Source organism: Convolutriloba macropyga, chromosome 11 (assembly GCF_964194025.1).
Source record: "Convolutriloba macropyga chromosome 11, txConMacr16.3, whole genome shotgun sequence".
NCBI lineage: Eukaryota > Metazoa > Xenacoelomorpha > Acoela > Convolutidae > Convolutriloba > Convolutriloba macropyga.
The window spans coordinates 30,042,187-30,067,119 of record NC_134478.1 but is presented as its reverse complement, the minus strand read 5'-3'; the positions used below and the strand labels follow the sequence as shown (position 1 = coordinate 30,067,119).

The following is a 24,933-nucleotide window of genomic DNA, read 5'->3' as shown; positions in this document are numbered from 1 at the left end:
TAACTCATAAAAATAGTTCAAACCACCCAAATTTTTGCGCTGCGGGGTTTTTTGAGCCGATAAAGCGATTCACCAATTTTGAGCTCAATTGAAGCATTTTAAAAATTGAGTGACGCTGGGGCCCTCAATTTTGGACTTTTTGAAAATTTACGAACAAGTTCATAAAATCCGAAATATTGATCGAAAACCTGATATTATTAGCTTAAAACATCCGTATGCTCAAGCTCTACACGCTCATATCAAAATTATTGAAAATTGTTAAGTAAAATGTTGCAATAATAGCAAAAAACTGAAGCCTACCAAAATCTTCTCAAATTCGTCAAAATAGAGCCAGATTTAGACCAGAAAAATAGTACCAAATAGCCGACTTATAAGCCCATATCCAATATTCAGTCTCTCTATTAGTTGTCCAAGCCCAATAAACCCATACAATTGCACAGAAATTCATAAATGTTGAAAAAAGTGAAAAAATCGAAAACTGCACATATTTGATCAAATTTAGCCCAAAATTATAAAGTGAAAAACTCCACATAATAAAATCAAATCAAGCACCAAACTGCACCAATAGCTGCCACCAACATAGTATTCACTATTATGACCCACAATTACTGTCAAAAATCAAATATCTTCAATCTATGTCAACTTATTCACCAAACATGATGCTTCACAAGTAAAAATCCAGCAAATTTCACAGAAAGACCGGCACAAAACACAAGTTAACCAACTTCAAAGCTACCAAAATGCTACCTCTGATAGCCACAAATATCAGTACTAACAGTAAGCACCTGATTTAGGCCACTAGAGAATCACCAGACGGACACATGTCTCGAAGGATCTGAACTAAAGGAAAAATCATGTCTGAAAATTAGCATTTTGGACGTAAAAATCAATGTTCTGACCCAATAAATAGCTTCAAACCCCATAATTCAGTAATATACATTAGTACCAAGCATAGACAGTACCATTTTAACTATTCAATACTGATAATGTATGAACAGTGATGACTTATTCAGCCCGAAATTTCATGATTCCAAAATAGCCAGGTTCAGATTACGAAAATAGTCATAACTTTGCGAAAAATGCTCAAATTGCACCAAATTTTTGCGCTGCAGCGTTTTTTGAGCCAGAGAAGCGACCTGCCAATTTTGAGCCCGATTGGAGCAATTTAAAAATTGAGTGACGCTGGAGCCCTCAAATTTTCGCATTTTTCGTTTTCTCAAACATGAATACAAAAGATGACCAAAAAGTGCCCAAGAAGCTGAATTTATAGCATAGTTGTTCCCCACTGATGTCTAACGAGTGGGCCAAGCCAAAAAATTTGCCCAAAGTTCAATAAAAATTGAAAAATTCACATATATGCAACACCAGTCTTGATGTGGAAAAATGACATAAATTACGAAAATACATGTTAAAATTAGTACCAAATACTCTTCATCGACAATGCACCTCTTTGCCGTGCATCTTCTTCACGAAACATGGCACATATTCACGACTGGCTCTAAATAACCAGCAAAAACCACTTCACAATTAATAATATACACAACAAACTAAAGAAAAAAGCATAAAAATATACATAATTATTATACACATATGCAATTACCTCTCAACAGCGGCCTCAATCCACCCATCGAGCGTGGAAAGAAGAACCCAGCAGCTTTCAGGCGATCGACTTGTGATCTCACTCGAGTAATGTGCTTTGCAGAAGCACTGAACCCGACATGAAGCGAAGCCAATTCCTGAGACACCATCTGCTGAGTTGGAATTTCCTTCTCCTGAACTTGCATTTCGCTGCCTACCTTCACTTCCACCTTGTACATCAAAATTTCTCGATTCACGACCAATCCAGACGTCCCCAAATTCTTTGTTCCCAGTACCATATGTTCTGCTTTGTCCCGATAAGCTCGTCGCTCCTCAGACGTCCGAACAAATGGATACACCCATTCAGATTGAGACAATGACTTGCTTCGCAAGAAAGCCAGAAAATCTTCATACTGTGCAACATCCCTGATTAACAATAACTATCTGAAAATTCAAGAATTGAGTCAAACTAGTTATTAAGCAAGCAAAACGTTGAAGTGTTAAGTCAAAAATGAACGATCACAGGAATGAAAACACACAAACAGCACAAATTATGCAATAAATGCCAAGGTCGTTTAAATAACATGCCACTACGATCACTAATTGTTAATAACACATGCCACAAAACACACAACACCGCTCTGAGCACACAAGTACACCCTTCACTTACATTTACTTATTCACTACGCCTCACTAATTCTTCCTTTTATCCCCTATTTGTCCTCAACCCTCCCCACAAAACAAGTTTGATATAAACTAATTACTATGATATTAGTAGCTCCTTAATAAATATTAATAGCACCAAGTATGTTAGTCAGTATATTAAGGAGAACTAATCCATACTACAACTACCAGTCAGTTAATAAGTTAAAAAAATAAATATAAATAACTAGTTATAGTGTTGTCTCCCCCATCTCAACTCCTCGCTCATCTTCCTGATCTTCAATCTCTTCCCTCTCCCTCCTTCTTCCCGCACATCTTCTTCTCCATCTCCTTCTGCACATCCCAACAATCCCGAACAATATGAATAATAATATGAATACTAATAATAATATTGATTCCCCGTCCCAACCATCTCCATCTTCTATACTATTAACTATTATTGTATTATTATAAATATTGCACTCAGGGTGAACTAAATGAGACCAGTGAACCCAGTTCCTTGATACATACCTGGTCCCGTTGTTGCAGCATCCCAGAGTGATATTATTCGGGCCGACAGTAATATTGAAACACATATTGTGGGCAAAATAATCTGAAAAACTCGGAAAAAACATGTAAACACTGCATAATTCGACCCCCCAACCACTATCCCCATCATCACATGCCCAATAGTCAACCAAATAACCACACTTCAACATGTTTATACACCATATTTTGTAGTAATATCAATAAACACACACACCAACACACATGATCCAAAAGTAAAGCACACCTGAAACAAATATCACATAAATAAGTGCCATATTGAGAAAACTAGAATAAGAAGCCCGAGTACAGTAAATAAATGAGCAAACAAACACCAAAAGGCCAACCAGTTGAACACCCAGAAGAGCCACATCAGCAGAAGATTGTCCTGAAACATAGTTGTTCTTATTGAAACACGAAAATGTTACTTACACTTGTATTGCATCTCGTACTTTTCGGCCCCACTTTTGAGACTCCGATTAACACAGAAGAAGCGTTGGCCCAAGCAATAATCTTTCACAAGGAAGGAAAAATCATAATCACCGAGAAGTTCATCAACGCAGAATTTTTAGTACCGTTTCCTCGTAACAATTTCACGATACGACAACAAGTAGAGACCCTACTTCTTGAACTCTCAAAGAAATGGATAACACAATCAGAGTTCTGCAACCTGACGCACAGTACCACGTACCGAAACCAGACAGACGTCTTCAATGTCAACTGGCTTTACTCAAAGATTTTAAACGAAACAATCGAAGCCGAAATTGAAGTCTTTAAACTACGCAATGAGACCGAAAAACTCCTCACCAGATTCGAAGAGGACCCCCAAAACAGACAGAAAAGAGCCGCCCCGCTTGCTTTAGTAGCCGCTGGAATTGGACTTTTCGGTCCAGGAATAGCAATGAGCAGCGGAGGATGCGCTGGAATCACAGGAATTTTCGTCTCATGCCAACGAACGTCTCAAAACGCATAAAATATCGATCAATTAGCAAACAGTTTTAATAGCCTTAACGACTATGTCATGGAAATCGGCGCACAAACAGATGAGAAATTCTTTCTAGTTGCTGACGAATTTGCAAAGGTTTATAAAGTTCAAAACGAAATGCAAGAAAACCAAAACAGAAACTGGAAACTAGTTGAGGAACAATTCGCAATTGTAGACCACAATCTGAACGCAATAGCAACATGCATGGAAATTCAAGCAACACAACAACAATTGAACTTTAACTTTGACACAGCAGCATCATTACTTCTTACTCTTTATGCAGATATTAAAAGTTATCGAGCAGCCTTATATTCTTTCCGAATTAATGTTATAAATGCTATTCCTACTTTACTCGATAAACGTCTTCCAATCTCCTTAGTACCGCGAAAATCTTTGATAAAGATCCTGGATGCAGTCCATGATAGCCAAAAGAACGCCCCAGATCGTCTAACATTGGCAATACCCATGACTGACAAACTTTCGTACTACGATGCGAAATTAGTACAAGAGATTTCGACAGTTGAAGACGGACTTTTACTGACATTAGCCATTCCCCTAGCCTCTAGCCAGACAGTGTTTGAAGTTTATCGTGCAAATGTAATCCCTATGCCCCAGAAGGACTCTGTAGACGCCTTACAATGGGTGATAGAGGGAGAGTACTTAGCAATCTCAGAAGGACAGATGGAAACTACAGTACTGACGAAAGCTCAGTATGACAACTGTCTTGGATCGCCACGATACATTAAAATTCGAGCTGATTTACAAAGTTGTCAGTATTTTCCAGCGAAGAGAATCAATGTAAAATTACCAGACCCACTAGAACATTTAATTGACTCAGTACCAAACATCAACGAACTTCCGAAGTATGAATCAAGCACTGAAGCAAATCTAGATTTATTGAAGAAAGTTAAAACAGAATTTATCTTTAATCTTGTCTTATATAAATCCTTCAAAGCCTTTAATCTTGTCTTAACCTTCTCTATTTTAATCTTTATCTCAATTTGTCTTAACTTAAACTTTATTTTCTCTTAACTTCCTTAATTGTCTTTACCTTAAATGCTTTCGTTCAAAAACTCTTTTCTAAGAAAACATAAATTGGGTGGCTCCAACAAAAATATGTTTATAACCTCATACTCGTGCAGATTATATTTTTATAGAAAAATAGTAAAAACCCAGTTCTTTCCCTAAAATTTTCATGGAAAATTTTCATTAAGTCCGGTAGTGTCACGCCCCTATTTCGTTCCTCATAGTTACCTGATTATTTTCCTTTAAATATCCATAAATAAGTGCTTTAATCTAGTTCATATTCATTTAGTTTCAAGGCCATATATAGCCTGCATTTCCATCTAGGCCTGTAACCCCTAATTTGTTTATGTTTACAAAAAACAATCGCAGATTGACAGTTTTACTAGTAAACATATCAAGTGCCTAAAAGCCTCAATATTTACTTTTTTGAGTTTCTTGAAGATAAATTCGCATAATTAGTAAATAACTTCATGAGAGATTATGTACTTGGTGAAGTAATTATTCTGATAAAGTAGGTGCTAATACGGAACTTGTATATGTACTTAACAAACATCAAGAGACGTACAAAAGCCGGAAATTGCCCAACTTGTAGATCAGTAAATATTTGCGAAGGACCAATACAACTCAAGGTACAGCCCTGCGGAACTTACGATCACCAGAACACCGGACAACCAGCCTGACAATCAGTTGATTAACATATTTGAAAACTTGATATAACTTGCGAACTTCTTGCTAATAATTATTGATTAATCCTTTGCTGTAATAATTAAAGATTGAACTGGAAATTCTCTTGAAAACTTCTAAGTTTGACAGACTTTGTTAGAGAAGATATTGAGACTAACAAAACTTTAAAATACAAGGCAAACTAGTGGATATATCATGCATCCGAACCGCTCAGTAAAAGGCTGTTACTAGCTAATTTTATTAAAAATATATCCGCTAAAAATCGCACTCTGAAATCAGTGTAACAGTGTACAATCAGTACATTTTCTTTGAATTGAACTTTGGTATAAATTCGCCAGCCCAGTTTTGGTAAACTCTTTCAGCTCTGAAAGAAAGCGATCTAGATCACTCTAAAATTGCAAAAACATGTGAGAAAAGGTTATAAGTAAAATCGATCACATGAAAAATGTCAAAGGACTAAAATTTGACACAAGTCCTTATGATGTACATGTCAAAAACACCGGATGAAGGGTACAGGTTAACAATGGCATGAAAAATCGGCTTACAAGGTATTGCTCTTTACGAGGTATTAGCATAAGCTATTGAAAATAACTCTAAAGAAGTTGTTGAGATGACAATGACAATCAGTGATACAGCGACCATTGTAAAGAGACACTACAAATGGTTTACCCTGAAGAAATCTTGGAGCGTATTGTAGATGTGTGCACCCTTGGGATGAAAGAAGGCACTTCCTGGGGACAGCTCATGGAAGAAGTACAACTCCTGCTCCTGTAAACAATAGAACAATTCTCAACATGAAAGCAAAAACATAGACAGTAAAAATTTAACCTCCTTAATCTGCATTAGGATTGAAACAGGCAAAGAGAAGAAAGTATTTAAAATGCTATTGTTTCTGAGCATTTCTGATTTGAGATCTTTATGCTCAAAGAACTTTCTAAATTAAAGTATCCATCTAGTTGTGCCAAAGCCAATTGCTACATATAACTCTGCCTCAATTACTCGTTGGGCATAGGGATACCATACCGCTATTACCTTCAAACACATAAAAAGCCTAAATAAGTCTTCTAGCCTCCCAAAGGTCTTATTTCAATGAGAGAAACAAAGTACAGTTCCACATGAACAAGTCAGTATGCTAAATCAGTTCTTTCACTCCGTTCTCTCACCAGAAATCAAATTTAGCAAACAATGATTTTTATACTGAGACTCCGGTCATAACAAAAATTGATCAATCGGAACCGAAAATACAAAATATAAATGAGTAATTAGATGTTGAAAACCTCGTGGTCCACAAGGCAGTCCCCGGTCTTCTACCAGAAAACTAGTCAAAAATCGCAAATGTACTACACATCATTCTGAAATTAACAAAAGGCTCCGGAAAATTCCAGAGAGTTGGAAAAATCTCATCTGGTAACCTCCACTCACAAAAAGTGCACAGACGCAAATTTGAAAACTATCAACCCGTTTCTTTTCGGAACATCGACAGTGAAATTTTTGAGAAATGTACACATGAGGACATATACAATCATATTGAGATCTTAACAAGGAGTCAGCGTGGTTTTGTGAAAAGAGAATCAGTTCAAACAAACATGATTTCCTTTCTAAACTGAATACACAAAGATCTTGATGACAAGACAAGACAATGACCATAATTACAAGACAAGACAATGCTCTATATCTTGATCTTTTGAAAGCAGTCGACTTAGTTCCAAATAACCATCAGTAGTATAATGTTACAAGATTTCAAAAGGTACCAAAACAATGCGAAAAAATTTCCAAAAAGTCAAAAAAAATTTGAGAACTCGTGGCACCGAAGTTAGAAGTCAAACCAATAGTTAGAAGTCAAACTCACTATCCAGATTATTTTTGGTTGCAGTAGAAAGGAAGAAGGTCCTGTCATTACTAAAAAAGAGAGAGTTAAAAATTGGGTTTAAGATCGGTTAATGTTCAAAAAACAAAACATAGCCGGCAGATTGCCGAAAAATAGCCGCGATAGACGCTTCAGGCCTTCCATGGATTTGAAGCAACTAAAAAAAGATAGACAGATTGACCACCAGTCCTTTATTAGACCATTAGACTTTTTGGGGTTAGATCCGATCTGTCATTTCTATGAGACACATACGCTCTATAACGAAAAAGCCCTAAGGGAGCTGTCTCAAAAACAATATTCGAAACCAATAAAATCAAGACTCTAATACTCAAGAATTAGGGAAAATACGTTTGGCAATACTTAGATGCACACTATTTATCTTTAACTAGAAAATTGTCATAAAATTTAAAGTTCATTAAGTGATTTCACAAGTCATTTTTTAGGTGAGGTAAGTTCCCAGTCACTCCTCAAAGTCATGAAAAGTCATCAAAGTCATGAAAGTCAGGGTAAGACGAAACAAAAATCTGTTAGACGAAGTAAAATAAACATAGCAGGACAAGTCCTGACGTACAATTCGAAGAATTTTCATTGACTAAACAAAAAACTAGACCTAGAATGGACTATCAGTGAATTGGAAAAACCATTTAGAAAACAAATCCGATCCAAAAACTCGAAACATACCCGGCAGATTGCCCAAAAATAGCCGCCGTTGATTCCAATAAGCATGATTGGGATTGAAAAATTAGAAGGTATTGAAAAAAAAAGATTTTTGTACAAAAACATTTTTTAAGTCCGATTTATTTTGATGGCATTTCGTAGTTGAACATAACGTACTTCTGTTTCTTAGAGAGAGGCTACAGGGGCTACTATCAATACAAATAAGCATTAGAGATAGTAACTAAGAATTATAGGAACGACGTTCAAATAGCGGGCATCTAAAATTGGGCTTTATGGGTTTATCCCGTTTCCGAAGTAAAAAACAAAGCAGGACAAGTCCTGACGTACAATTCAAAGAATTTTCATTGACTAAACAAAAAACTAGACCTAGAACGGACTATCAGTGAATTGGGAAAACCATTTAGAAAAAAATCCGATCCAAAAACTCGAAACATACCCGGCAGATTGCCCAAAAATAGCCGCCCTTGATTCCAATAAGCATGATTGGGATTGAAAAAATAGATGTTGAAAAAAAAGATTTTTGTACAAAAACATTTTTTAAGTCCGATTTATTTTGATGGCATTTCGTAGTTGAACATAACGTACTTCTGTTTCTCAGAGAGAGGCTACAGAGGCTACTATCAATACCAATAAGCATTAGGGATGGTAACTAAGACTTATAGGAACGACGTTCAAATAGCGGGCATCTAAAATTGGGCTTTATGGGTTTATCCCGTTTCTACTTCTGACTTCAATTTTTTATACTGACTCTGTTCATTTTGAATTGCTTTGCTGAGCAACTGATGTTCAAAATCACTTTTAGCAGAATGAGAGAAGAGATACTAGCCTAGAGAAGTCAAAAAGATATCACGCAAAATGTTGAAAAAGCGGCAAAATGAGGTAAAGCGAAACATTTTTTTATTCGACGAAGTAAAAAAAACATAGCAGGACAAGTCCTGACGTACAATTCAAAGAATTTTTATCGACTAAACAAAAAACTAGACCTATAATGGACAATGAGTGAATTGGGAAAACCATTTCTAAAAAAATCAGATGAAAAAAAAACAGAAAATCAATGTCAAAATGCTGCTAGGGAGAAAAAAATACCACTAGTGAGATATGTAATTTTGATTCTAATAGAAAACTAGGTCCAGAATGAGCTGTGAATGGATTGGGAAAACTATTTAGAAAAAAATCGAAAAAACAGTAAAAATCAGTGAAATTGCCGCATGTGAACAAAAAACCACTAGCGAGAAAGCGAATTTTTGTTCAAACACCGATTTCTCACTCTACTTTAAATTTAGAGCAAAAAAAATTCACGCCGCAAAACCACTCGCTTTTTCGCTCCATTTCCTGTTTCGGCGTGACCAAAATCACCACTCCAATTTCACTTCAAAAATCATGAAAATGTGTGAACAGATCTTAAAAAAAAGACAGCGCTCCAATACAAATCAAATTCTTTGAATTGTAAAAAAAAATAGGAGCGCTATAATAGCCGGCTGAGAAGATGAGGGCGGCTATTAAAAACTGTAAAAACCAAAGTGGAATTGCCGCATGTGAACAAAAAACCACTAGCGAGAGACCGAATTTTTGTTCAAACACCGTTTTCTCACTCTACTTTAAAATTAGAGCGAAAAAATTTCACGCCGCAAAACCACTCGCTTTCTCGCTCCATTTCCTGAATCACTACTCCAAACAGATCTTAAAGACAGCGCTCCAATACAATTCAAATTTTTTGAATTGTAAAAAAATAGGAGAGCTATAATAGCCGCCTGGAATTCTGACGCGGCTATTAATAAATAAGAAAACTTGTGAGAAGAAGAGTCGGTTGCCTTCTAGAATAACTAACTGCCTATCTAGAGAACCGAAGGCAGTTTTTATGTGTTCACAATACATGCTCAGATGTGGGGTTCCACAAGGATCCCGACTAAGTCCTTTGTTGTTCTGCTGCTTCATAAATGACCTGTCTAATGTTGAGTTTCGTTATTTGGAAAGTTTCCGCAAAATTCAACATGATCTTTATGCACATGAAAATTGGTTAGCGATGAACAAAAAAAATATGCAATAGATAAAGTCTTCCTTGAAAACCAGGATAAACTCTCAATTTTCAATTAATTGGCCAGTCTCTAGGACATAAAGGTTGTCAACGATCTGTGAGCATGTCCCAGAGTCTTCACATGAGGAAAAATGGATAAAGCAACCAAAATTCTTTATTTGATAAAGGAAAATGTGTCGCAAAAAGTGAAGATATTGACCAAATTAGGCCTTCATAAGTCATTTATATATACTGCCTGTGCTTTTGTACGGTCTAAACTGTATTACTGCTAAAAGGACAGCCGAAACTGCAGGAGAAATTTCAGAGGAAAGTTGTCAAATGGATTGCATGAATCGGTGTGCCGAATATGGATGCCAACTTAAACTTTTGAACATTCTGCATCCTACAATGTTTAATTAACTTAATGACGTACCATTAATTGTGAAAAATCTTAATGAAAACGAGAGTTCTTTAAACTAACGAGAACACGAACAGAAAAAGCGAGAAATGAAATTAGCTTAAAAATACTAAATTGTGAAAGGCGGCAACAACTTTATCAAATTCAAAGACAGTTGGATTGAAAAACATAGCCGGCAGATTGCCGGAATAGCTGCGAAAGAATAGACCTGCGTGCCATATAATAGAGATAGAAACAGATACAGATCTAAATTGAAAAAAATCGACGCCGCTCAAAAAACTAAGTAAAAAACATTCAGCGATAAATTAATAAAGCTTGTTAAAAATCAATCCGCAGAAGCCTCTTATTAGGGACCTTTACTGCACAAATGAGTTCCTTTGACCTTAAACAAATTCAAACTAAACTTAAGTTTTAAAGTGCAAAAGTCATTTTATTGAGTGAGGTAAGTCACGTATGATCAAAATCTAATCACGCAAATAACCCAAAAACTTTTGCTAAATCGAGTAAGAAATGACGTCAAGCGCGCAAATGCCGTTAGTGAGAGGAAGAAGTCATTCAGAAAATTTGAGTTTTTCAGCTTTGCTGTGTGAACAAATGTAAAACGAAAAAAGAGCGTCAGACGACGAAACAAAAAAACATAGCAGGACAAGTCCTGACGTACAATTCAAAGAATTTTCATTGACTAAACAGAAAACTAGACCTAGAACGGACTATTAATGGATTGGGAAAACCATTTAGAAAAAAATCCGACCAAAAAATCGAAAAAAACAGGAAAAATCAAAGTGAAATTGCCGCATGTGAACAAAAAACCACTAGCGAGAAAGCGAATTTTTGTTCAAACGCCGTTTTCTCACTCTACTTTAAATTTAGAGCGAAAAAATTTCACGCCGCGAAACCACTCGCTTTTTCGCTCCACTTCCTGTTTCGGCGTGACCAAAATCACTACTCCAATTTGACTTCAAAAATCATGAAAATGTGTGAACAGACCTTAAAAAAACATAGCTGGCAGATTGCCAGAAAATAGCCGCAATAGATTCGTTGATCGGCAGTCTAAAAAAAACAGTAAAAAAGACAGACCAAAAAAATTCGTCTTTTCATTGAAGGCTGATCTGTTAGATTTTGATTAAAGTTATTGCTGCCTCTACTAGCTGATCTCAAATAACCTTCATTTAGAGTGACACACCCATTTGACCTTATCTCTTTGAATTAAGAAGTAAATAAAAGTCAATTTCAAAGTGAGGAAGTCATTTTTGAGAGTGAGGTAAGTCAAGTGTGACCAAAAATTTAATCACGCGCATGAACAAAAAACTCGCTCCACTAAGAGCGAAAAATGACGTCACACATGCATTTCAGTTGAAATTGCATGAACGAATGAACAAAAAGTGGCTGTGACGTCATATGGTCGTAACAAAAATCATGACGACGAAATAAAAAAACATAGCAGGACAAGTCCTGACGTACAATTCAAAGAATTTTCATTGACTAAACAGAAAACTAGACCTAGAACGGACTATGAATGGATTGGAAAAACCATTTAGAAAAAAAATCCGATCCAAAAAATCGAAAAAACAGTAAAAATCAGAGTGAAATTGCCGCATGTGAACAAAAAACCACTACCGATAAAGCGAATTTTTGTTCAAACACCGTATTCTCACTCTACTTTAAAATTAGAGGGAAAAAATTTCACGCCGCAAAACCACTCGCTTTTTCGCTCCATTTCCTGTTTCGGCGTGACCAAAATCACTACTCCAATTTGACTTCAAAAATCATAAAAATGTGTGAACAGATCTTAAAAAAAAAAGACAGCGCCCCAATACAATTCAAATTCTTTGAATTGTAAAAAACCAAGAGAAGGCCAATAATAGCCCCAGCTATCGCTGTGCGGCTATTAAAAAAAAAGACAGCGCCCCAATACAATTCAAATTCTTTGAATTGTAAAAAACCAAGAGCACCGCAATATAGCTTCGCTCAGCTTACAGCTTCGCAGCTATAACTAGAACAATTGATCTCATGTGGAGTTATTTTGATAAAAAGTTTTCCGAAAGAATCATCTGTACGTGGTAGATACTCTGTAATTGCAAAATTGTAGAAATAATAGGACATTTTAAATGTAACGACTGCGACAAAAGGAAGGCCTTCAGCCTAGGCTGCAAATCGACAACAACAAAAACTATTGATAGAGTTGTAGAGCTTCTATTGTCTTGCCTCCTTTGACCATGGACATATTCAGCAAACAGCTTGAATTTTTGAAAGAACTCTAAATATAATGGACTGAAGTCGGGCGAATTGCTTTCAAACGCCTCATGAGGAGCAGTTGAATTTGTCAGTAGCTAGCTGCGCGGCTTAGGGAGGCTAGCTTTAGCTTGAGGGGACGGGTTGAGCATAAGGGGGGGGGGGGTGTGAGCGCGAGTGTTCGAGGATCCGGGTGCAATGAAGTGGAAAGGGGGTGGTGAAGTGGGAGGAAGGGGTAGAAATAGGGGAGGGGTAGGCATTGGGGGAGGGGTTAAAGCGGGAGGGGTAAAACTCTTAGAACCAGCCTGCATATCATGACTTTATGCCTTAAACTGCTTCGGTGAATCGCGGATTTAGAGACTAATCAAACTTTTAGCGAAAAACCAGCATAATCAGAAACCACGTTTTGGCCAATTATACGTGAAAACTAGCCTAAAGAACAAATAAGATATCAAAACAGCGGCTACAAGCGAAAACCATCAAATACATTCAATGACTCCTTGCTAGAAACCAGACTAGGCCTGTCATTGGTGAGAATGTGACAAGGCAAAAAACGGCCAAAGAGTATGGGCATACTTCCGAAAAGCATATGGTATCTTAATCATAAAAACCAAAAGCTGAGCAGATTAAAAGAAACAAGTAGTTGAAAATTACTTTACAAGCATTTAAAAACAATCAATTTAAAAACATGACCAAAACATAACCGACTAACGTCAAGCAAATTGCTCTCATACAACGAACAAGCGGCTTAGGGAGACTTGTAAAAGCTTAATTGAGAAAAAAAAATCATTTTTTGATACAAAGCGGTATTCGGACCTATTCATCCAGCTACTAAGAAACAGCAGTTACTAAAACAAAATGCTCCAAAAACTAAACTACTAGAACTAAAGAAAGAGACATCTATACTTCTGCAAAATGGAGCTGTTATGCAGAAAAACTCTCAGATTACTCAAATGCTTTGAAAACGCCCAGCTTGAGCGAAAAATTCTCTTGCTAAAGAAATTTTTCCCTAATTTTCCTGTCGCCATCGAAAGAGGCACCATGGACATAAAACCAATCTCTGCTTTCAGTTGAATCTAAAGTTGAGTCTGCAGTTATGTATAAAACAAATCGTTTTCGTGCGAAAGTTCCCGTTTCATTTACATTCCAACAAATTTATTTATGAAAAACATAACCGACTAACGTCGGGCGAATTGCTCTCAAACGACCGGCGAGCGGTTGGCTTCGTCAGTAGCTAGCCACGGGGGGGGGGGGGGGGGTGCACTGGGGGCTGATGGGGGCAACACTGGGTTGGGGAGGGGGGGGGGGGGCAACAGCGCGGTGGGGATGGGGGTCAACGGGGGGGGGGGGGGTTCTCAACCTCTCAGAACCGCCCTTCACACCATAAGTATAAGTATAAGTCTCCAAAACAGTTTGAGCTGAAACAGAGCTGAAAGGCTCTAAGAGCACTTAATGCCCGCTGGGCGCTACCTGTTTATCCCGTTTTTGAGGACGAAAAGTCAAAAGCGTCAGACGAAAAATCGGTCAAGCGAAAAATCGCATAAAAAAAAAGACCAACAGGACTAATATAATTGCTACAAACTTCGTTTGAGAGCAATTAATAAAGACGCACTACCAATATTCCCTTTTAAATCGCGAAGATGCAATATCGCCCTGGTACCGCGTAGCATAACTCAAAAATCTCCGTACATCAGCTCCAGAGAGAGCACTTAGAGAGAGCTACGCAAAGACAATGCCCTCAGGACGGGAGCCAAAAATCACAAAAATTGCTCTTCATACTATGTATTTCTGCGTCTTCGAGCGTTCCTGGGCATATTTGATTATGTTTATTACAGCTCACTAAAGCTCTCAGAGCTGCTATCAATTTAATAAAATCAAGTTTTTATAAACAAATAAACCGACTAACGTCGGATAAATTGCTCTTGAATGACAGATGGGGGTCAATTTAATTTAGATAAGGTGTAGCTTAGAAATGTCGTATGGGTGCAAAAGACAACACTTGGGTTCGCATTCGCACCTCCAGGTTGACAGCCTGACAGCTTAATCATTCAGCTACAATGGCTTTGACGTCGTTTCACTGACAATCGCTTTAAGCAGCAAAGATTGTTTAAGAACGAGAGCAACTTAGTTCACTCAAAAATGAAGAACCTAAGTGTGAAAGGTCGCTCAAGAAGTCAAAGAATATTCTGGAAAAAAACGCTAAAACGCAAAGCATAAATTTTGCTTAAAAACATTTACAGTAACAGCTTCAAAATTCGTTCAAGAGCAATTAAAAACGAAAAACTAGAGAAAAATGGTGCAAAAACTGTGTCGGTTGGAAAAACGATTGCAATTGAGAATCAGTTGACAGAATTGTAGCTAAGAACAAATTACAATAATTACTAAGGTATGGAGAACTATCTAACAGATACCAAAAGGTTTGAGCGAAAAACAAATTTACAGAATACACACTCACCCGGGAAAAATTCTTTGAATTCACGGTTATCTATTACAAACATAAACCGACTAACTTTGGAGGGGGCATTTAATTTAGAGGGGCTGTAGCTTAAAAATGTTTCATGAGTGCCAAAAACCTCCTACCCCATAGGGGTTCGAAAACCAGACCTCCAGGATGCCAGTCCACCATCCTAACCACTAAGCTACAATGCCGTTAATACTTTTCGCTAACAATCACTTTTGATTCATCAACAAACTTTATTTCAAAAGATAGCAACTTCGATTTTTCAAAAATGAATAAATCGAGCATGAAACGTTTCTAAAGAGGTCAAATAATTAATGTCCTAGAACAAAAACGCAAAACGATCAAACGACCAAAATTTGGATCAACTCACAAATTGATCAGAACAGAGTTTTGCATCATAAGTCAGAGACTCTAGTCGTTCATGATAAAGGCCAAAAAGTGAAAAACAAATAGTTAATATGAACACTATTGTCTTCATATTAACTATTTGTTTTTAAGGACAGGTGGGTTAATCAATGGAGATCAATATTAGTCTCACAGCCGTTTAATTCGTAATCTATACAACTTAATAAATCAACGCCTCAGCTACAACTAATCAAGATTAGATAAAACATAAACCGACTAATGTCGGAAGAATTGCTCTCGAACGACAGGCGGGTGGAAAAAGATTTGACCCCGAACCCCTGACCTCCCGATCCATAACCATATGCACTGACCACTGGGCTATCAGTCCTTTGTTGTTGCTATGCTGCAACCGAGTTTATATTAGCAACAAGCTTTACTTCGGAGTGCGAGCAATAGAGAACAATTCAAAAATGAAGAACGAAAGCGTGAAAAAGTCACTTGAGAAGTCAACGAATGTTCTAGAAGAAAAGCGCAAAATGGTCAAGCAAAAAATTTGCATAAAAAGACCAACACGTTTACAATAATTGCTATGCACTTCGTTCAAGAGCAATTAATAAGAACTGTTAGTGAAACTCATTAGTTTGTTCACACAAAACAGAAATAGGAAATTGTTCACACAAAACAAATAGGAAATTTGAACAGGAATATCACGTTTGTGAACGTAACTTGGAGCAATGTAATATTAAATGGGGGGGGGGGGGGGAAGGAATTGCTCACCCTGCCGATTTTCCTGTGATCTCTCTTGGCTGCTTCCTCTATCATGTGCTCATACTCCTGTAACAACTTCTTGTCCGGGAATGAGATGCCATACACTCTCTGCAGTGTCTCCATCTCAGCATTGCCCTCCCAGAATGACGAGGAGCTCTGTTACATTAACACAACTCATGAGAAATATTTAGAATGGGCCATAAGACGGTTTGAATAGTAAAAAAGTAAAATTAAACTTCATTGGTTCAAAATATAAAACATAGCCCACAGACCGACGGAATAGCTATTAAACAGACTTGCATGTCGTAAAATACAGATAAAATAGATACAGATATAAGTTGAAAAAGCTATCGACGCCTCTCAAAAACTATGAGAAAACATTCAACGATAAATTAATCCGGCTTGTTAAAGTCACTCCGCAGAAGCATTTTATATTAGGGAGTTTTACTACACATAGTTCCTTTGACCTTAAACTAATTTAAATTAAACTTAAGTTTTGAAGTGCAAAAGTCAGAGTGAGGTAAGTCACGTATGATCCAAATCTAATCACGCAAATGGCCTAAAAAATTTACCGAAAGAGTGAGAAATGACGTCAAGCGCAAATTCCGTTAGAAGGAGGAACAAAATAAGAAAATTTGAAATTTTCAGCTTTGCCGTGTGAACAAATGTAAAAACGAAAAAGTGTCCGATCAGGAAAAAAACATAGCAGGAAAAGTCCTGGACAACAATTCAAAGAATTTTCATTGACTGAACAAAATACTAGACCTATAATGGAGTATGACTGCATTAGAAAAAACCATTTACAAAAACATTTGATCAAAAAAAAATTGGAAAAACAGTAAAAATCAAGTGAAAATGCTGCATGTTAACACAAAAACACTAGCGAGAAAGCGAAATTTTTTTCAAGAACATTTTGTCACTCTTTTGATCTTTAAAAATCGAGCAAAAAACTTAACGTAGCAAAACCACCCGTTTTTCGCTCCACTTCCTGTTTCGGCGTGACCAAAATCATCACTTCAATTTGACTTCAAATTCAGGAAAATGTGTGAACAGATCTTTAAAAAAAGACAGCGCCTAAATACAATCCAAATTCTTTTAATTATAAAAATAGCTGACGGACAAGTCCTGACCTACAATTCAAACAATTTTCATTGACTAAACAAAAATGACCTCGAAAATGCTATGAATTAATTGTCAGAACACATTACTTTACTTCAAAATAAACCAAAAAACGTCCCAACACCAATTGCTTATCCAACGTCCCAACACCAAAACAAATCCAAAAGAATTTTGAGAACGAATCGAAGTAGAATATTGACCACTCAAACTGACATAATGAACCACCTAATCATTTATAATAATCTTGAAACAATAACAGGAAAAATAACAATGGAAAAGTAGGTCACAAAAACCGAAAGAATCTGATAACTTCTTTACAACAACGACTCCAAAACAGCTATTAGCAAAATACCTTGTGAAACGGTAACATAACATTCATAAAACTATTACCAAATGACAGAAAAAGCAACAAAAATATTTCATGACGAGAAGGAAGAGGAAATGACGCTAAGGACAAAATTCCCAATTTTAGAACAAAATTATCATTAAAAAAAATACTACTTCCCAAACAAAATTTTGCAAAAAACTTTTTCAAGCATTCATACACCCAAACCTGCCAGATATTAATTAAACAACAAAAAAAAATACGAAGAACAAACAATCTTAATAAACGAAGAAATCTGTAGTTTATTTTAGTTTATTCGCTGGCACCTTTTACGGACAAAATCGCTCGCTCAGCACAATTTTTCACACTTAGTTCTTTCGCTCTCTATGCAAACCCGTTATGAACAAAAACACCACTCTCTCTTCTCTTCGCTCTCCAGTTTTGCTCAACAACAAAAGAAAATCACAATTTTGCACGTGCATCATTGACTTTTACATCCTGTTTCAAAACTGAACCGAAAAAACATAGCCAAAAGACTCCAGAACCGACTTGAAGTTGAGATCCACTTAGACCCCAACCTCTTAACAAATCATCCTCATACTTAATTACACTAAAATTTGTAACAAACACGGAGCAAAAATAACAAGTGAAAATCTGAATCTTATTGCAAAAAATTGGTAAAAAATCTGGAACAGTTCCTGCACAAGTCTCCTCCGAAACAACTATTGGCAAACTAACGTGCACAAGACTAGGAAAACAGATTAAAACTCGATTAAAATTACTCCATTTTCTTTAATGAAAACAACTAAAAAAATCAATCAAATCGAAATATCGTCGAAGCTATTATAACAACTTATCTCAAACAAAAATTCCACAAACAGATAGAAAACTGAAATAGACAGCAAAAACTGCTCAAAAACCGCTTAACAGGACAAAATAGCAAAAAAGGCTCAAATTTGCCATTTAAATTCTAAATTTTTCTTCAGTTGGTTAAAAATGCTTCCAAATGTACTCTTACTAGCTAGAATATTTGAGACGAATAGCTTGAAAGAGTTAAAGTTAAAGACTAAGAAACCTTTGTCAGCAGCTACGATATAGAGGCCTGCCTTAGCTTAATTGAAGGGGAGTGAGGTTTGCGCGGCGCAGGGGGCAGGGATGGGGGGTAGATGGAGTGGGGGGGGGGGTGAAGTTGAAACACATCATTTCGAAAAAAATGAACGATAATCATTTGAGAAAAAGAACCTGCAATAAAAACGTTTTTCACTCAAATATCGACTACCAACAGATAGAAAAAAACATAACCAAGTAACGTCGGAGGCTGATGGGGACAATAGTTGGGTGGGGGACAACAGTGGCGGGGGGGGCTCTTCAACCTCTAAGAACCGCCCTTCACAACATAAGTATAAGTCTCCAAAACAGTTTCTGTGAATCGCATACCTGGAGATTAGGGACCTGAAAGGCTCTAAGAGCACTTAATGCCGGCTGGGCGCTACCTGCTTATCCCATTTTGAGGATGAAACGTCAAATGGGTCAGACAAAAAATCGGTCAAAAGAAAAATTGCATTAAAAAGACCAACACGCAACAAACGTCGTTTGAGACTAATTAAAAAAGAAGCGCCAAAATAATAGCAGTTGAGAGGATGACGGCTGAAAAAGCTCATTTGAACTTCAAAACTCCCCCAAATGCTGTAACAAGCTGACGAAAAAAAACAAAGCTGCTAAGGACAAAGGGTCAGACGAAAAATCGGTCAAGCAAAAAATCGCATGAAAAAGACCGAAAGGACTACTATAATTCCTAAAAACTTCGTTTGAGAGCAGTTAACAAACAGTACATCTCGAGATAGGACAAAAACCGAAAAGACTTGAAGAACCAAATCCAATAATTTATAAAATTCTGCAGAACATTGCAAAGTCTCATTATTTATTTTCTCTCAGCAAACCTTAAGAAAGAGTTCCTGTTTAATCATTGAGCATCCAGTCGACATCCAAAGACACTGATAACACCTAAATAATGAAAAAAATTGCAGTACTAGTTCATTACTTTCTTGAAAGTCTGGCCAATGAAAACTTTTGATTTTTTTATTTCGAAACAAAACCGCTAGGACAACAACTCTTTAACAAGTTAACCCAAAACCTACCGAAAGCCAGCAAAACAGAAAAATTAAGCAAAAAACTTCAAAAGATAAGCAAAAAATTGACTGAATTTTTCTGAACTTAAATTGAAATCAAATAACTTCAAATGGTCACTAAAACCATTTAAAAAGCCCGCCCTCAATCAGAAAACATAGCCGGCAGATTGCCGGAATAGCTGCGAAAGAATAGACCTGCGTGCCATATAATAGAGATAGAAACAGATACAGATCTAAATTGAAAAAAAATTGACGCCGCTCAAAAAACTAGGCTAAAAAACATTCAGCGATAAATTAGTAAAGCTTGTTAAAATTCATTCCACAGAAGCCTCTTATTAGGGACCTTTACTGCACATAGGAGTTCCTTTGACCTTAAACAAATTCAAATTAAACTTATGTTTTAAAGTGCAAAAGTCATTTTATTGAGTGAGTAAGTCACGTATGATCAAAATCTAATCACGCAAATAACCTAAAAACTTTCGCTAAAGCGAGTGAGAAATGACGTCACGCGCGCAAATGCCGTTAGTGAGAGGAAGAAGTCATTCAGAAAATTTGACTTTTTCAGCTTTGCTGTGTGAGCAAATGTAAAACGAAAAAAGAGCGTCAGACGACGAAACAAAAAACATAGCCGGAAGAATTCCGGAAACGACTCGAAGAGTCATCTTCAAGAGAGAATTACCTTTCAAATCAACTGTCTTCTAATAAAGTGACTACTAACAACAGAAAAAATTCCGTCAAGAAAATGAAGATAGCACAAAAAACCAACTAAACTGAAAATTTTATTCCTGTATATAAAACAATCCAATTGTTTCTACGCAATTGAAAACATCAAAGTACGTGAGCAGCAAAAATCAAGCCACGTTAGGCTACCAAAATGTTAATTTATAAGAAAAAGTTGAATACTGCAAGAAATGGCCGAAAGTTGTTACAGAAATTTATAAATTTCCGTAAACTCTCAATCGAAACAATTTTACAATTTAAAACAGAAATCAATTGGTAACTGAATAAACTTTGTCGCTTTAACTGTAAACAATAGTTGTCGCTTTAAAACACAATGAACGCAATAAAACTAAACAATGAACAAAAAATTAATCAAATCGAAATTAATAATGAAAAAGAATAAAGACAGAACAATATTCAGACGCAAAAATTCGTATTTTTTTTAACCAAAACCAAGCCCTAAGAAAATTCGCGAAAACGAGTTGCTCAAAAATTGTAAAAGTGAAGGTAGCAAAACCTCAGTACCATATGTTAAATAAAATCAGTTGGAAAAAAACTTCAAAAGAGTGACAAAAAATATTAGTTCAAATTAAACAAAAAATTTGAAGGAAAATTACAAAAAATATTAGTTCAAATCAATTATTTTCAAATTAATAAAAGCAGCCAGGGCAAATAAAACTATTATTTATAGGAAAATCGTAGAAATAAACATGCTAGAATAGGGAGAATACAGATTATGTAACAGATGGAAAAAAATAATTCGCAATTTCTGAAAAATCAAAAGAAAATCGGAAGATCTAATTAAAATTCAAAATGAAAACATGGTTTTGTTTGTTAATAAGCAATCGAGGTTTAACAACATTACATAACCATCCTCCTGTCTCAGTAAGAAGTGAAAAGAGCGCAATTGCGAAACAGTAGAACAATTTGCAAAAAAAAATGTTCAAATTATGGGATAAAAATTTTCACTGTATTTTAAAGAGTTGTTGCCAAAAACAACTAAATTAGCAACAAAACGAAACCAAAACCAACGATGGTGCACCAAAAGACTTAATGGTAAATAAACTCAAAATACAAACAAAAACTTGAAAACTGACAAAAACCGCCAAAATTGGATTAGTATGTGTACAATTGTATAAAACAAAAACACCTCACGTCAAAAAGCGGCACCCAATTCAGGAATTATCAAAAAGAGGTTGACATATGTACTAATTTGGTAAAATAAAAACCGCTTAAAAAGCTAAAAATGAAGCAATTAACGAAAAAAACCAAAAATGGGGGAAAAAATTGAGAAAAATGGGTCAATTTTCCACTTGAAACGCATTATCAAGCTCTCAAAAACATTGTGGCATTGATTTCAGATGATTGCATTTTTATGCGGTATCGAACAAAATTTACTTCTACAAAAAACCAAGTTACAATTTCAAAAAGTAGGCCAAATGGAAGAAAAATACGGCTAAAAACTGTCATCTACATGCGTCAATCTCTCAAAAACTCTTTTCAAAATCAAAAAGTCATTCACTGAACGCAGGGCATGAACAAAAAATCGCTCAGAAAAAATTAGTTCACATGGCAATTTTACTCGCTTTCACTATTAGGTCAAAACGCCGCCTGAACAAATAGTACTTCCTGTAAAAAAAAAAAGACCGAGAGAAAACCAATACTCCTCTTCGAGTCGTAAAAACCAAGAGCACCGCAATATAGCTACGTTCAGCTTACAGCTTCGCAGCTATAAAAACACCAAAGACAGTAAATGAAAAAACAACCGCTAAAAAGTGAAACCGCGAAATCACATTAACAGCTCAACATTTCATCAAAAAGTCCAGAAAATCTACGAGACGGTCAAAAAAGCTCTGAAATGTACCGTACTGGTTAACATTGTTTGAAAAAAACCACTTTACCAGAAAGAATTCCGTAGAAACTCAAAACCTGCTTCGAAAAAGTGGCACGTGATCAAAAGTTCATTCGATCAAAAGATCAAAAGATCAAAAGTTCATTCGCTCAGCAAAAATTTTTTACACTTAATTTTACGCTTACTTTACATCGCGGTACATTTAGAGTTAGAATCAAAGTGCTGCTTCTGTTCAAGGTATGGGGCACGTGTCAAGGTATTCAGTGATTCTTCGAGCTGCAACATCTATGTTTTGGTCATGTGAGTAGATGGTGATGTCATCCACATAGATCAATAATTTTACTTTATCCAAGGGCTGTGGTATATCTTGCATTGCTGACAATACACTGCCTTGGGGAACACCCGCTTTAAGGTTGGTTGCACTAGAGGGCTGAGTCGATAGCTACTCTCTCGTTCCTTCATCTGTGATAGTTAACGAGCCAAAGTTTCAACTGTACATATGTTGTTTCAATTGAACACTGAACGGAGCAAACGATCCGATCGGGTCGAATAGTAGAGATACCAGAGACAGATCTTCCTCTGGGTTATAGGTGCTTCAACTTCCTTGTTGGTACCTCTGCAAACATGAAGACTGTCATCAGTAATAGTCCATTATGGTCCTAGCTTTGAAGATCGCTCTGTATTAGGTTCCACTTCGTGTTGCTGATTGACTCCAAGTCTTCTGGGATTGCTTTGTTTAAGTAGCGGCATCGTTGATGCTTATCCACTTCTTCAGTTCAAATCTATGTTGTGAGAGAAGAGGTTATAGTTGACTGAATACTTCGCTTGCTTCTTCAGGAGTTTATACTGATTTGCTGAAAGCCTCCATGTAGAAGTTGTTCTGTATTGCCTTTGCTACTGTTTCATACATTTTTTCATTATCGAGACGCACTCGCTTGATAACATAATTCCCGCAAGTTGCAGTACTCTTAGCTCCAAATACATGATGGTGATATACGTATATTTTAAAAGGTTCGTTAAAAAGGTTCGTTAAATAATCAAAATCTGAATATTGTCCCAATCAACCCATGTAGATCGGGTCCTGCTAGTAGCTTGTCCTTTAGGCATGCTTCTTTGTACTTTGATGCAGCATTGCAAACATGTGTTACTTTGGCAGGCTTTTTCGGATTCAGCGCTGGATGATGTGGCAAATAGCATTAGTTCCTGAAGGCGCCACTCACTTCGGACTCGTCCAACATCTTTAAGGAACCCTTTTATACATCTGCATCTATCGACTGTTGACACAAACTTTTCAGGTTTAGGTCCCTTTGGAATCTTTGCTCCGATAGTGTCAAGGTATTCAGTGATTCTTCGAGCTGCAACATCTATGTTTTGGTCATGTGAGTAGATGGTGATGTCATCCACATAGATCAATAATTTTACTTTATCCAAGGGCTGTGGTATATCTTGCATTGCTGACAACACACTGCCTTGGGGAACCCCGCTTTAAGGTTGCTTGCACTAGAGGGCTGAGTCGATAGCTACTCTCTTGTTCCTTCATCTGTGATAGTTAACGAGCCAAATTTTCAACTGTACATATGTTGTTTCAATTGAGCACTGAACGGAGCAAACGATCCGATCGGGTCGAAAAGTAGAGATACCAGAGACAGATCTTCCTCTGGGTTATAGGTGCTTCAACTTCCTTGTTGGTACCTCTGCAAACATGAAGACTGTCATCAGTAATAGTCCATTATGGTCCTAGCTTTGAAGATAGCTCTGTATTAGGTTCCACTTCGTGTTGCTGATTGACTCCAAGTCTTCTGGGATTGCTTTGTTTAAGTAGCGGCATCGTTGATGCTTATCCACTTCTTCAGTTCAAATCTATGTTGTGAGAGAAGAGGTTATAGTTGACTGAATACTTCGCTTGCTTCTTCAGGAGTTTATACTGATTTGCTGAAAGCCTCCATGTAGAAGTTGTTCTGTATTGCCTTTGCTACTGTCGCATACATTTTTTCATTATCGAGACGCACTCGCTTGATAACATAACTCCCGCAAGTTGCAGTACTCTTAGCTCCAAATGCATGATGATGATATACGTATATTTTAAAAGGTTCGTTAAAAAGGTTCGTTAAATAATCAAAATCTGAATATTGTCCCAATCAACCCATGTAGATCGGGTCCTGCTAGTAGCTTGTCCTTTAGGCATGCTTCTTTGTACTTTGAGGCAGCATTGCAAACATGTGTTACTTTGGCAGACTTTTTCGGATTCAGCGCTGGATGATGTGGCAAATAGCATTAGTTCCTGAAGGCGCCACTCACTTCGGACTCGTCCAACATCTTTAAGGAACCCTTTTATACATCTGCATCTATCGACTGTTGACACAAACTTTTCAGGTTTAGGTCCCTTTGGAATCTTTGCTCCGATAGTGTCAAGGTATTCAGTGATTCTTCGAGCTGCAACATCTATGTTTTGGTCATGTGAGTAGATGGTGATGTCATCCACATAGATCAATAATTTTACTTTATCCAAGGGCTGTGGTATATCTTGCATTGCTGACAACACAC

At 36.7% G+C, this 24,933-nt stretch overlaps 1 protein-coding gene across 1 annotated transcript in view; it reads right to left on the bottom strand.

The window, feature by feature from the left end:
* Positions 1 to 24,933, bottom strand: part of LOC142349627 (threonine--tRNA ligase 1, cytoplasmic-like) — a 110,972-nt gene that overhangs the window by 36,598 nt on the left and 49,441 nt on the right. Inside the window, exons 9-10 of the mRNA XM_075401327.1 lie at positions 16,254 to 16,400; positions 6,131 to 6,229 (exon numbers count right to left, since the gene is read on the bottom strand). Of these exons, the coding sequence (XP_075257442.1) occupies positions 6,131 to 6,229; positions 16,254 to 16,400 (246 nt within the window). The remainder of the gene's footprint in view (positions 1 to 6,130; positions 6,230 to 16,253; positions 16,401 to 24,933) is intronic.